At 35.2% G+C, this 15,777-nt stretch overlaps 1 protein-coding gene across 1 annotated transcript in view; it reads right to left on the bottom strand.

The window, feature by feature from the left end:
• Positions 1-15,777, bottom strand: part of CSMD3 (CUB and Sushi multiple domains 3) — a 1,274,540-nt gene that overhangs the window by 18,461 nt on the left and 1,240,302 nt on the right. The window contains exons 64-67 of the mRNA XM_043601622.1: positions 10,859-10,970; positions 8,336-8,515; positions 6,405-6,470; positions 619-777 (exon numbers count right to left, since the gene is read on the bottom strand). Of these exons, the coding sequence (XP_043457557.1) occupies positions 619-777; positions 6,405-6,470; positions 8,336-8,515; positions 10,859-10,970 (517 nt within the window). The remainder of the gene's footprint in view (positions 1-618; positions 778-6,404; positions 6,471-8,335; positions 8,516-10,858; positions 10,971-15,777) is intronic.

Here is a 15,777-nt window from a genome sequence, read left to right on the forward strand (position 1 = left end):
CAATGGAATACTGCTTGGCGATATAAAAGAATGAAATCTTGCAATTTGAAACAACATGGGTGGAACCGGAGGGTATTATGCTAAGCAAAATAAGTCATTCAGAGAAAGACAGGTATCATATAATTTGACTCACATGTGGAATGTGAGAAACTCAATAGATGATGAACATAGGGGAAGGGAAGGAAAAATAAGAGAAAAACAAAGAGGGCTTTAAACAATAAGAGATTCTTAAATACAGAGAACAAACTGAGAGTTGCTGGAAGGAGGTGGTGGGTTAAATGTGTGATGGGCATGAAGCAGAGCACTTTTCAGGATGATCACTGGGTGTCACATGTAAGAGATGAATCACTGGATTCTACTCTGGAAGCCAAGACTACACTGTATGTTAACTAACTTGCAAAAAAAAAATATTCATGCGTGAGCTTATTTTGGAATCAGAGTTTTACATTTGTGTAGTAATACTCCTATATAAATCCAAAGATTGGAAAGCTTTATTTCTGGATAATTATGAATGTCATTAAAATTTAAGAAACATTTCACAGTATAAAAATCACTCATATGATGAAATGATGGAGGTGAAAGCATGAAGGCGTCATTTGCTCGTCTTCAATGTGATACCTGAAAGTAGCAGTTCCATGTTGCTATTGCTGAGTGTTGCATTGACTCTTCCAGTGGAAGCATTGAAACTAGTAACTGTCAAGGTCATGGGTTGTTTCCTTCCTTTGAAATTGTAAGAGCCTTTCCATATATAATTTTGGGCAAACACGTCATCAGGAACTGCAAATAGATTAAATACACACATTAATTTTATGGTGCCCTGTAAATATAAACATTAAATAGTGGGTTAGAGAATATTAGTTCAGTGAATAACGATATTTTGCTAAACAGACAATAATGTGACGTGTATAATATAAAGTGAATTCTTCAGATTTATTTCGAGTTTTGGGGAATAAACCAAAATTGTCATAACCTAGGTTTGTAATCATACATGAGTCACCAATTAAAGATGGACAACACCAATTAAAGACATACACTTATATTCAGAACCAGCTAAACACCAAATTTACTTGTATTTGGTCTCCTTTAGGAACATATTTCTTTCAAAAGGAAGATAAAGTGATTTTACCAAGCCAAGTCAGTCTGCATACAAGTCCCAAAAGGCCTTGTTTTCTCCTGGCACTGTGAATAGATTTTTCAGAGGAAGAGCAGAGAGTTAACCCCCTCCTGCAGCATAGCCCTGAAAGACTGTCGGGAGGGGTGCTCCTTTGCCCCCCTTACACAATACTGAGTTCAGTTATTCCAATAATAGATGCTCCTGAGGAAGAACAGGGCTCCACCATATTGACAGCTTTGATTTTATAGGTATTTTTAGAAATAAAGGAATTGTCACTAGAAATTGCCCAACTCTCGTGGGAGAGAGAGATGAATTTGGTAGAATCAAATAACATTCTAAATGTTAGAAAACTTTCCTCTAAGTAAGAAATGCTCTTCACTTTAGATATATCCAAATAAGGCACTATATTTATATAAATTAGTTATGTAATATATAGTTATGTAAGTCAAGAATGGCAAAGTCTACTCAGTTCCTGAAAAGAGGCTGAGAGAAGCTTCCATTAACCCTATACATGACAATAAAGCACATCTCCCCAAAGCTGCTATTCCAGGGAGCCATGCTTATTTGTGCAAGTGAGTGAATAACAGAGTAGGGAAAAGTCTTTTTTTTTTTCCTAACAAGTTATTGACAGTTTGTCACCTGCTCTTCTCTACACGCATCATACTTCTTATGTCCCAGATCACAGAGACTGGGTTACATACCCTGAATTCTACTCAACAAACGAAAATAACAAAACCACTGTAGACATAAAATACAGAAAATATAAACTATGGTCAAGAGTTGAATATTTTCTGAATATTCACCCAATGTGATTTTTTTTTCCTCTGGTAATTCAAAAGTAAAGTAGCTGAAAGACTAGAACTGCACGCACTAGAGTTAGGCTGTGATATTTAAGTGCCCCCTGTGCGATTTATAAGCTGTGTGGTTTTGCACACAGATACATGACTTATCTCTCTAAACCTATATTTCCTCCTAAGTACAATGAGATTGGCTTAGAGTTGTGAGGAAGGTTCAATGAGATAAGGAATGTGAAGTGTTTAGCTGAGTGTTAGTCGCTGCCATTACTACTGCTGCTGCTACGATTATTCAGATTACCAGGAAGACTGTGGAGCTTTGAACTTACTACGCAACTGCTAATAAAATATATATTTAGCAGACACATAGTAAGTATAATGAATAATCCATGTTTCTGGCTTTGTGATCTTTGCAAAGTCATCCTCGTACTGGCACTCCCTTCCCAAACCTCAAAGAATACCGCAATGTACCCTCTAGGGGAATGCTATGCTATGTATGTATAGGGGAGTTTTACCTAAAACTTTGATACAGTGTATGAGTAAAAAGCCCTCGATATGTGGTAAGCACGTTAAAGTTTTTTGTAAAAAAAAAAGAAAAAAGTGTACCTAAAACGAGTTTACAGGAGGGAGTCATGAGCTATATTGGCCTGCACTAGAAAGACCTGGAATTTGGAGAAAATAGCATCTTCCCAGCAGAGGTAAGAGCAGGAGCAAGGGAGAAAGATATTCTAATGGCAGTGCCTAAAAAATAGTAGGCGCCCTTTAAGTGTGGTTGTCTCTATGTTTATTTCCACCTGGAATGGACTGTGATTACTCTTTGCTCTCTCTGAACCTTTAAAGAAAATCTGTCATACCTGATGATCTTATCTGTGGTGCTTAGAGGAAATCCTGTTGGTTGAAGGAGATTAAAGAGAACCACAGTGGCAGGAGAAAACAGCAACAGAAAGAAGTAGGTAGTAGCAGCAGCAAAGTATATTGCATCAGGTTTAATCATTGATGTGGTAGTAAATGTTTAACTAGTGGGTCACCAGGAAAACAAAACTGATATGCAGTATTTGCTGATTTCCATAGTGTATATATTCCCATAATAACAGATTTCAACCTACTACCAATATGACATCACTGAATGCAAAGCTTGGAAGAATGCACAGAATTGTCTGTGCTGAACCTCTATACCTGCTGGCTCCACAATGCCACTTCTACTCTCTACTTTTTGAGAAATGTAACTCAGGTTGGACAAAGCAGACACTATGTGGTTATTTATATTCCCATGTACACTGGGAATGATAATACTTCTATGTTTAGTCTATTTTGAAATTTAGATATGAATGTGTATTTGGCAGTTCTTTGAAACTCTAAAATGCCATCCCACTATCACTGATGTGGATATCAATGAAAAGAAGACTAAGATGGCATGATCCTTTCTTTCAATACGTCCGAATTTAAACTTTACTTCACAGGCTTCATAGAATTGTTAAATGTAGCATCATGCTCCTGACTGACACAACTCCCAAGTATCATTTCTGTTATTTTGGAGTAATCTAATCACAGTGCCTCACGATTTTCAATTAAATGTTTCTAATGTTATTCCATTTAACATTCACCTTGAAGAGTTATAGATATTTTTACTCAGGTTAAAGAAATTCCTTTCCTCTTCCAACTTATGAAGCATCTTTTAAAATCATAAATAGGCGTTGATTTTATCAATTATTTTCTGTGTAGGTATTGCGCTGATCAACATTGTTTGCATTTTAATCTCGTAATTCACAGATTACTTTTAAGGATTATTTAACATAAAAATGTTCCTGCATATCTATCATGAACCCAGTTTGGTTCTGATGTGTCATTTTTTGGTTATTCTGTTGGATTTTATAATTTTGGATTTGATTTGCTAAGATTTTACGTAGGATATTTTTATCTGTACATCTTGAGTCAAATGAGTTTGCAATTTTCCCTTTTGTATAATCTCTTTCTGAGTTATTAGAATTATGTTGGACTTATAGAATGAGTTTTCTTGACTAGAAGAGATTTTATAAGATGGGATGATCTGTTCTGCTCCTTGCAAGTTTGGTGGAATTCATCAGTAGAGCCATACGGACCTGTTTTTTTCTCTGTGGAAATAGTTTTCAACTTCATTTTAGTTTTATAGGATCATTCAAGTTTTCTTTTCTAGGTCTGGTAAGATATTCTTTTCTAGCAATTTGTCCATTTATTTAGAGTTGACTGTTATTGATAGTTTTAATTATAATTATAATTGATCTAATCAATGCTAATGTAGTTATGTTCACATTTCCTTTTGCTATACTATTTAATATTTGTTTCTTTTGCGATCAATCTTACCAGAAATTTTCCACTTTTTTCCCCCAAAACACTACCTTTGGCTCTGTTTCTTCCATTGTGTCTCTTGGGGGGAGGGTGGTTAGTTCATTTTTATTATTGTATTTATTTTTCTGCTTTCTTTTGGTTATTCTGTTCTACTTTATATATCATCTTAACAAGGATACTTAATTCATTAGTTATGAGGCTTTCTTCTTTTCTAATGTAAGAATTTAAAGCTATAAATTCCCCTCACAACTTTGCTTTTGGTATACAGCCAAAGTTTTGATATTTAGATTTTTCAATATACCTAAATTCTAGGGTTATATAGTTTTTAAATTACTTCTTTAATTTAGGAGTTACTCATAAATGTTGATTTTGTTTTTTATTCTAAATATTCAGAAATTTTTTAAATGGACCTATTTTCTTATCAACTTTTACTTGCATCATGGTCAGATATCAGCCCTGAAGGCTAATTTTGCTTTGAAAGTTATGCATTTGTATTTATTATTTAATATATAATCAATTATTATACATATTCCATGTGCTTTGAATAAAATATACATTCAATAATTGTTTGATACAGAAATCTTTATGTATGAAAATTGGGTCAAGGTAATTAATTGTGTTGTTCTTCCATATTCTTTTTAACTTTTTTTGCCTGTCTGATTTATTTATTGGTGACCATAGGTCATGTTTTGCCTGGGACAGTCCACTTTTACATTTGATGTACTAGAGTTTTATTCAAAATACTTATCTACTACTAGCTAAACCATCTCCCTCGGAAAAGTCTGCATTGATTGACCACTGTGGTTTTCTGACTCCATTGCTAAACTTACTCTCTTATGTTGACATATTCTCGGATTGCTTTAGTGACATTCAGTCTATTTCCACTGCACATTGAATAAATCAGCATTTCAGACTTATTTTTTTGTGGGTACTCCAGCTTTATAGCATGTACCTTGAGAACTTCTAAACACAACTAAAATTAGAACCTAATACTGTTTCTGGCTTAATGTAACTAGATCAAATCTATCTCCAAAGAGAACTTCTAAACACAACTAAAATTAGAACCTAATTCTGTTTCTGGCTTAATGTAACTAGATCAAATCTATCTCCAAAGTACAGATTAAATGCTGTCTTTAATTTTATTTGTAGCTTTTAATTTATAAAGTGTAAATAAAATACAGACTAATACTAAAAAAGCAGCTCTCATATACTGAGGTCTTACTATGGGCTAAGCACTTCAAAATTCATTTTCATGAAGTTCATTTATAATAATCTAATCATGTTTCTTTTGCATAGATTAAAAATGGAGGCTCAGATATATAACTTTTCTAAAGTCATAGCATAGGGGTTATATAACCTGGTAACTAAATTAAGATTGTAGGACTTAAAAGACCATGTTTTTAATGACTAAATTTAAAATTTTGTTTTTTAAATCAATAATTGAAAATAAATAGAAGATTTTGCTGAACTTTTGCTCTCATACCAAGTGTATTTGGTTCCTTTGTAAAAAATATATATTTAAAAATTATATATAATATCTCATTTATCTAATTTTTGTTTTAATGTTTTAAATAAAGCATTGCTGGGGAACCTGGGTGGCTAAGTTTAAGCATCCAACTTTAGCTCAGGTCAGGATCTCACGGCTAGTGAGTTCGAGCCCTGCATCAGGCACTGTACTGACACCTCAGAGCCTGAAGCCTGCTTCAGATTCCGTGTCTCCATTTGTCTCTGCCCCTCCCCTGCTTGTACTCTCTCTCTTTGTCTCTCAAAAATAGATAAGCATAAAAATAAAAAAAATAAAGTATTGCCATTATAGTATAGTCATTTTCAGATACTCCTGAAGGGATATTTTATAGAGAGAACTATAAGCATTATTTTTAGAATATTAGCATGTCTAATTCATAGTTTTTTCCATTCTCTCTCTCTCTCTCTATATGTGTATATATATATATACTATACTATATATACATATATATACATATATACATATGTATGTACATATATAGTATATATATACACATACTATATATATTTCCATATATATATTTCCACATATATATATTTACATATATATATATACATATATATATATATAATGTTCACTTTGTCAAGAAAATAGTAGATCACTTTTAGAAATGATGACTTATAGAAAAACTACTGAAATTACTAACCACTTAGCTTTGGGCTGGGTGTTCCTAGAGCAGGTCTCGGATCTTTCACCAATATTTTGGAACCAGCTATAAAAAAAAAAAAGTAGGTTTGCAGAAGTTAATATAATTAATAACACACAGTGATGCATTGTTCATTTTATTCTCAGGCATAGCATATAATTTTCTCCAAAATATCCTATTCATCCTAACATCTCAGTACCTACTCAACACTTTTGTTGTGCAGCCAACAACTTCAATAATTACCCCATTGTAGGCCAGGGGGATGAGGGAAAGATTAGTGCTGCTTTTTCATTTTAGGATTCTCTTATTTTAAATTCATAAACCAACATGCGAACAGTTGATTACAGCATGATAGCTGAAGGCTAAGGGTATGTTCCTGTTGCACAAAGGCAGAAATAATTTAGTAGGGTATGTGTTAAAAAATAAAAATTTGTTAAGGTGACCCATGATGTTATAAGAAATTGGAAAGACTCAAAACTAAGGAGTTAATATTGAAGTTTTAAGCCAAATCAAAGGTAGTTCAAAGTAAGGAAATCATGTGGGTTGCTGGATGTCCCTGTAAAGTTATAGGAGCTATGACATTCAGTATATACGCAGTGAAGACTGTGTAAGGGGTCGTCTTCTCCCTTAGAACAATATAATGTCTTTAAGAGGTTTTAAGGGAAATAAGGCTGCTGCAGGAGTCCCAGTAGAGATAATGCTGAGTTAGCCTACCATAGTAGTGATGATAAACAGCAAAGTGGATAGATAAAAATGTTATTGAAATCCTGTTGGATTTAAATGGGCTTTTAATCTTTCAATCTCATGAAAAATTTAAAGCAAACTGAGAAGTGTTCTTGCTAAGAGAAGAGAGTGAAAACATCTCAAAAAGGAGAAGGTCGTTACCATGTGTGAATGCTACAAGAGGAATTAGAAGGGCTGAAAAAAAAAGGAAAAGGAATTTATTGATGACCTTATCAAGAATTCTAGAAAAATTTCCTTTATTCCTTGTTCTGAACACATAACCCTTTGTCTCTGGTAAACTCACTACATCTAATTCAGATGGGGATCGTCCTGATGAAGCAGCAAGAGAAGTAGACACTCCTGGTCAAAATACTGTATCACCCTAGCTGAATGACAGATTTGGAGGCAGGCTCCATTTAAAACTGATCAGACTCCTGAGTAGTGCTTTCCTGATCAAGAAGTTTTGGCAAAAACTCTTTCTAGCCAAAAGATATCAGCCCGGCGATGCTGGAAGCAATTTTCCCTACTGTGGTAGGTTGAATAATGTGACCCCAAAATTCATGTTCACCAAGAATCTCAAAATATGGCCTTATTTGGTAATAGGGTCTTTGAAGATGTAATTAATTGGGGATCCAGAGGTGATATAGTCCTGAAATCCAGTGACTGGTGTTCTTAAGAAGAGGAGACGGCATACAGAGAAAGGAAAGGATGCCACATGAAGATGGAGGCAGAAATTGCTGTGAGGCAACTTACGAACCAAGAAAAGCTGAGGATAGCCAGAAGCTGCCATAAACAAGAAAGAGATGAAGCATGACTGTTCCCTAAGGACTTCAGAGGGTGCATGTTTCTACCAACACCTTGATTTGGGGCTTCTGGCCTCCAGAACCATAAGAGAATAAATTTCTGCTTTTTTAAGGTATCCAGCTTGTGGTGCTTTATTACAACATCCCAGAAAGCTAACACACCTACCATGATTAAATAACTAGAAGAAGGAATAAAGAAGAGAAAACAGATCATAGAACAGAAACTATAAAAAGACCTCAATAATATTCCTGTGCCTCTGGATCCAGAAGTGCCTACCCTTGGAGTTGATTGACAAACTTCTCTAGTTCCCAACCTAATCTGAGTTGAGTGTTTGTCTCCTGCATTTTAGGAAGGCTGAAATAGTATAACAGCTTCTGTCAAGAGCTTCTATAATGAAAACTTACCTTCACAAACAGGAACTTTTCCAGTCCAGGTGTTATCAGACCTACACACTCTATGTTCTGTTCCACCTGCCAAGAAGAAGCCAGGCTGGCAGGTATAAATGAGAGTATAGCCATGAGATGGAAGGTCCATTCCTACTACATTTGCATGAGCAGGAGTTTCTGGTTGTTTACAGCTGTGGGCTATATTAAGAAAAGAGAAAAGTGTTCATTTTTTTATATACATGTTAAGAAAATTCTGAGATAAGAGTAAAGATAAATACACCTTTGCATAGTTATTCTAATTTTTTCAAGGAAAATGTATCAATGTCAATATACATATTAATTTCATAGACTAGCATGTCCTAAGCAATCATCTGTGGAACACTGGTAGCTGTTAAAAGGTAAGCTGAGGGGGGGAAAAAACGTGCTGAGGATAATTAAGCTAATATATGTGTACTATATCACTATTCTAGACACTTACAATACACATTAGTATTTTATTTATTTTATTAAAAACGCTTTTGTTTTGTTTTAAGTTTACTTATTTGAGACAGAGAGCATGCGGGGTAGGGACAGAGAGAACAGGGAGACAGACAATCCCAAGCAGGCTCCAACATCATCAGCACAGAGCTGATGGGCTCAAGCTCACGAACCATGAGATCATGACCTGAGCTGGAATTAAGAGTTGGATGCTTAACTGTCTGAGCCACCCGGGCACCCCTAAACATTAGCATTTTAAAGGATGTAAGAGGTCCTATAGTAAGATACCTGTCAAAGTTTGACAAACTCAGATTTTCTATGCCAGTTTATGGAATATTATTTTATTATTTTTTTATATTTATTTTAAATTGTAAAAACATTTTCTAAAGTTAAATACAATCACAGCTCAGCATGTCATTCTGATATTAATATCTCCTAATGTAGAAAGTACAATTTAATGATTTTTGACATGTGAAATTTTCTGGTCATATTTTAGGTCCATAAGTAGCAGTGTTTTCATTCTTTTAATTTTTGTCTCCTTTTCTCCATGCTTCCTCCCACTCTTGATTCGCTATCTTGGTTCTATTTTACCCACTGATATGCCATTTCTTGGCCCTGCCCCCACTTTACATGTTTTATGTCTTACAAATAACATTCCTTTTCTCAGAGATCGATGCTACAAGGAATTTTCTCCCTAAATCAGACAGCATTTCTGATCATTTGTTCCTGGATATGGATACTTAAAAGTTTGTCTCTGAAAAAAAAAATGTTCTGTGGACAAATTTGTTTGGAAAAACAAATTTCCACCCCTTTCCCAATGGGGATTTACAAAACTATAAATAAGAGCTAACATTTTTAAATATTATCTGATAAACAGTTTGTTACATGTTTTATATTTAATATAATTCAGTTATTGACATTCAATACTTTGGGGGGAAATAATGCTAAAGATAAACAGATAGTCTGTCTCTACTACATTCTTAACCCTCACATTATGCACATAGTAGCAGTCTGAGATACTTTCAGTAACAGCTTTATTTAAATCCTATCCCATACTGAAGTCATCAAAGAACTTTGGTTTACTAAGAAATACCTAGTGACATCTCACACAGTTTCTAAAGTATGTACTCTACTGAATTCTCTGTTAAGGAATTCGGCTATATTTAAATTTCAGCCAACCAGGCATGTGACATGACTTCTCTGTGGAGTGTTCTGCTGCTTTTCAGTGAGCTGCGGGTCCACAGAGGCTCTCGTGATCAATTGAGTGGTTCTAAACAGGGCTAGAGTGAAGTCACAAGATTTATTCAGACTTCAGCAAATCCTAAAAGCTGGACACCATTCTAATGAGTATTTCTACTCCTGCTAACTCTTTATTGTTTTTCCCTGAGAGGCTCATGATTTTAAAAGATAGGAAAGGAGATAAAAAAAAAGAAAGTGGGAGGGAAAGAGATAAGTAATTCACCAGCTGAAACTTATTTCTAACTGCAAGTCAGAAAAGACAGCTTCATGACCTTGGGTTTTGTTCTTTAATCTGTACAAGTGCTCTCAATTTAGGGTCAGTGCACATTTAGAAGCTCCAGGAAAGCCTGAAATAGTATTCAAATTTTTGGTCAAGATGTTCATGTGTATTTCCTTCCATGAATGTTTCTATCTTTCTCATTCTCAGAGGGTTTCAGAAGTGATGAAAGATTAAGAGGCACTAAGTTGGAGCCTCGTCAGTGCAGTTCAGATTCATAGGTGCAGATCTATGCATTGATAAACTAATAATCATTTAAAATTACCAGATGGCCACGCTGAACACAATTAAAGAGCTTTTCAAGAAAGAACAAAATTGTGCCTCGTGCCTTCTTACTTCTTTAAAAAGAATGCTCCTTAATTGGCATTGGGATTATGATACAGTGATAAAGTTTTATTTTACAGTAATAAAGTAATATATGTAAATTATGTTCTATCATAATCTAAAAAAAATCCACGTAATACATCTTTTGTGTAGATACAGATTTATTTCCCATGTGTAAGAATTCTGATCTGTGGTAAGTATAACTTCATACCCACAGTACTTACGTATGCACTCAGGCTGAATTCCACTCCATGTGAGGTCGGGAAGGCAAGTACGTGTTGTAGACCCTTGAAGAAGGTGTCCTTTTTTGCAATGAAATTGCACAACACTTCCTACCTATAGCAGTTTCAGAGAAAAAAACAAACAAACATACCAATGCAACTTCAAATATGGCAACACATAGAAAAAACCTTGGATGAGAAAATGCTTTCAAAAGAAATTCTGCATGGCGAAAGCTGGAAGAAAAAGATATTTAAAACTGATTTAAAATAAAATTGGGGAAAAATCAAAACTAAGGACAAATTTACATCTCTGTGTACATATCATTGTCAAATATTTAAGTATCCAATGCTTGTATAGGTGCCAAACATGTTGCCATGGTCGTTTAAAGAAAATATATAAGATATTAAAAGCCAATAAGCTACATGTGACTACAAGACAGACAGAGAGTTAAATAAAGATAAAAAAAATGGGTGAAGTTAGAAAGGGAAATAAAGATAACTAACAGTGTAAGAGGCAAATGAATATGGAAGACAGTAAATGCAATATGAGATTAGATGCAAATGTGTTTACTGAAGGTTGGGATTGTAAAAAATACACACTGGAAGACAAGCAAAGTTCGCACTAAGTTTTAAGGATGTGAAATTTAGATAAAAACATAGAACACGGCTCTCAAAGTGTGGTTCCCAGACCAGTAACCTCAGTGTCACTAGAAATACAAATTCAGGGACCTTACTTACTCCACACCCACTGAATCAGAAACTCTGAGTAGGGGACCAACAAGCCGCGTTGTAACAAGTCCTCCATGTGATTTTAATGAACAATAACGTTTGAGAACAACTGATATAGAAGTAGAAAAGATAAGAACATGATGAGAAAATGCAGAAAGGTTAAAATAGACATCATATAGTTCAGGAAAAAAGAAAGTACGTTTGGTTGATTGGCATGGATACTTCACACGGTGAGCTGAGAAGTTGAGGGGAGGTAAAGCGGGAAGCAGTGAGATCCAGAAAAACAAAAAAAAAAAAAGGAAAAAGAAAACAGACCCCAGAAATGTGTATGTGGTTTTAACTCTTGATCTGATCTTGCTTGAATAAGCTATATTTCCTCTTTGAGACTTAATCTATAAATAAAGATGGTAATATTATTTGTCTTGAGATTTGTTTTAAGAATTAAATGAAATAGGGCATATAATCTACTCCATACACGGATGGCACATAGGTTTTAAATAAATCCTAGCTTTAATTATTAAGTCAAAGACATAAGTTAGAATCCATTTCTGAAGAGTCTCAAATGGTAGGCCATGGCATTTAAAATCTTTTTTTAATGAAAACATCAAGTTGCTAGAGCTCTCAGAGCAAGAAAAATTTGTGTTGAAAATATCATCTTTGGAAAATTAACTTAGCCACTGCATAAAGAAACTACTCAGCAAAAAGAATGACAAGCAGTGATTTAATCATGAGGCCAGCCCTACTGGATTAGATTTGAATGGCTAAAAGCTGAACATGTGGGAGTAGATCTGGGAAGGACGTGGTTAGCTCAAACTACATTACAGGAAAAAAATCATCAAGATTTATTAAATGATTACAGCTGGAAGACAAGGGGAGGGATATTCAGTGTTTGCCACTTCAGCCTTCCCCAGCAAACCGGAGTCTGAGAGTGATCAGCCATCCTCGTAGCACTTTTCACAAACACCCTGTTTCCTTCCTTCCCACTTAGTTCCTACTTGCACTTGCTAAAACAACATGAGGCTGAGCTTAAGGTGACATAATTTGATCCAAGATCCCATTTGGACCTCGAGACCAGCTAAATGCTACCATTTCTCATATTCTCATTATAACCCAGAATGATGCTATACAAGAAACATTCCATTCCAATGGTTGCTCTCGGATAGCAACACTTATTCTTTCAGTTATCTTACATCTTCTCTTCCAAGACATCCTCACGATAGCCTTGAGATCTCTTACCCCCCTCAAGGACCCATTTTGTCCAGGGCTACTACACCGTTCAGCTCCAGGGAGTATTGTGCACCCTGAATTCAACATAAATGAAGTCCTTCAAATTGTGCTCCAGGACATGCAGTTCACATACTCTGAAGTTGTGCAAGATGGTGCTGCATGGACTAGTCAATTTCTGTTTTGTCATTGTTGTTTGTTTATTTTTCGGAGAGAGAGGGAGAGAGAGAACAGGGAGGGGCAGGACGAAGGGGGTGCGGGGGGGACAGAGGATCCAAAGTAGGCTGTGTCCTGCCAGCAGAGAGCCCAATGCCAGACTCCAGCTCACAAACAGTAAAATCATGACCTGAGCCAAAGTTGGATGCTTAACTGACTCAGCTACCCAGGCGCCCTTGGAGTAGTCCATTTCTTTTTTTTTTTAATTTTTTTAAAGTTTATTCATTTTTGAGAGACAGAGCATGAGTGGGGAAGGGGCAGAGAGAGAGGGAGACACAGAATCCGAAGCAGGTTCCAGGCTCTGAGCTGTCAGCACAGAGCCTGATGGGGGGCTCGAACTCACGAACTGCGAGATCATGACCCGAGCCGAAGTTGGACGCTCAACTGCCAGTCCATTTCTTATATGGACCAGTTTATGTGACTCAAGAGGTAGATTTTGCAATTCTGTTCTTCAGTCAAACTGGTTTTACGCAACCCATCATCTCCACCACTCTAGCAATCCTACTTTTAGGCTCGAACTCAGTTAATGTTGCCACCTTCCACTCATGAATCTCCCCTCATTCAATTTACCACCAAATACTGATAATTTTACTTCCTAAATCTTTCACAAACTGCCCCCTTCTGTCTTTCTCCACTTTTATATCCTGTTTTAGTCCTCCGTATCTTTTCTACAGGTTTGGTTCTCAGATTGTAGCAGATATCATAATTAGGAGGACTTTCCAGAACACAGATAGCTGAGCCTCCCTGGAGAGTTTCTGACTGGGTAGATGTGGGGGAGGCCCAGAATCTGTATTTCCCACAATTTCCTAATTAATACTGCCACCGCTTGGTCAGGGGCCACACTTTGAGAACTACCGTCATAATTATAATTACAATAATCATAACTACAATTGTGATAATTATATAACTTGTTTCCATTTCTCCAATCTTGACCACAATTAAATTTATTTTCGACACTAAAGTCAGAATAATCAACATGAAAGTGTGACTTCCGCATTCTCCTTCTTAAAATCTTTACTGCTTATCACCCATAGGTTAAGTTACATTGTATTAGCTTGTCAAATAAAAGCCTCCATATCCTGACCACAGCCAATCCCTCTGGTTTCTTCATTGACCACTTACTTTTACTCAAATTGTACTCTTATAACAACAAATTTTTATTGTTCCCTTAATGCATGCATATTTTCATGCTGTTTACCCTGCATGAAACGTCTTTCCCAACTTTCTTTTCCTAGCTCTTATCCTGAAAGATTTATCTGAGACAACATTTTTAGAAAGGTTTCCCTGTAGCAACAGAGTAGGAGAACTTTTTTTATGTCCTTCCTTAGCAACTTTCAAAGTTACCAATGTTATCATCTATCCTATAAAGTCACCCACACGCTAGAAGTTAGCTTCTCTAGGTTAGGGACTGTGTTACTCCCTCGTGCGCACCAAGAGCTCTTGAAAATGGTAAATCAGCTGAAGGAATGGGGACTAATAATTTAATTTTACAAAATCAGTTGATTACCTAACTTAAGATTTAACATATTGGGGCACCTGGGTGGCTCGGTCCGTTAAGCCTCCAACTTGGACTCAGGTCATGATCTCGTGGTTCCTGAGTTCGAGCCCCTTGTCGGCTCTGTGCTGACAGCTCAGAGCCCGGAGCCTGCTTCAGATTCTGTCTCCCTCTCTCTCTGCTCTTCCGCTGTTCACACTCTGCCTGTCTGTCTGTCTGTCTGTCTGTCTCTCTCTCTCTCTCTCAAAAATAAATAAAGGTTAAAAAATAAATTAAAAATAAATTAAAACTAAAAAGATTTAACATGTCTATAGTTTCTTTACATACAGGGATATCCCTTCTACACTTTACATAGCATGAAGCTAAATCACTGTTTATTCTTTGAGGAGTACATTTAGGCTGCTTCATTAAGACTTGATGATCATAAGATATAAGAAACATGTGGGATTACAAAGCTTTTTTTTTTACTTGTAAGACTTTTCCCCTTATTTCTGTAAACTTTTCTGAAGTCATCATAAATACTGCTTTAGATATTAACCAGATACCAGAGATGTAAAGTTTATTTAAAGACTTTCTATATGTCACTCATACATGTAATAACTAGTTTTGTCAAATTCACAAATACTTATACCAAATATCTAATATAACTAGAATTAAAGAAATTTTCTAATTAATTTTTTATTCAGAATTTATTATAGTTAAATAAATTACCAGAATTTTCTCCAAATAACAGTGCATTAATAGACACTTTTTTAGTTATTAGCCCACTTAATAGTATATTTTATATAGCTCTCCATGCTTTTCCAACTAGTGATGTTATATCCTTCTGATTCTAATTTAACTTCTAATGTGAATAATATAATTTGGCTACCTTTGGGAAAAATAATTTTACATTATCCAATTCAAAAAATTCTTGAAAAAATAGTTTAGGCACAATTTTCTCACCAATATTTACTAATAAAAAGTGCTCTGGATAACCAATTATATGCAATGTAAAAACATGGAATATTATTTTTATATCAGGAATTAAAAATTATCCATTTATATTTTAATTGCAGCCAATGTTTAAATAAAAATGAAGTTGGATGCAAATCGCACGTTTTGTACAAAAGCATTATAAAATATTAAGACATGTCTACTTGGTAAATATAATTTATCTTCTTTAATTCCTTATTTCTTTTACATGTTATATCTTAGTTTCTAAACTGTGAAGTTTAGATAGCTAATCAAGGCATAATAGAAATTTTGTATAAATTTA

The sequence above is a fragment of the Prionailurus bengalensis genome, chromosome F2, assembly GCF_016509475.1.
Source record: "Prionailurus bengalensis isolate Pbe53 chromosome F2, Fcat_Pben_1.1_paternal_pri, whole genome shotgun sequence".
Lineage (NCBI taxonomy): Eukaryota > Metazoa > Chordata > Mammalia > Carnivora > Felidae > Prionailurus > Prionailurus bengalensis.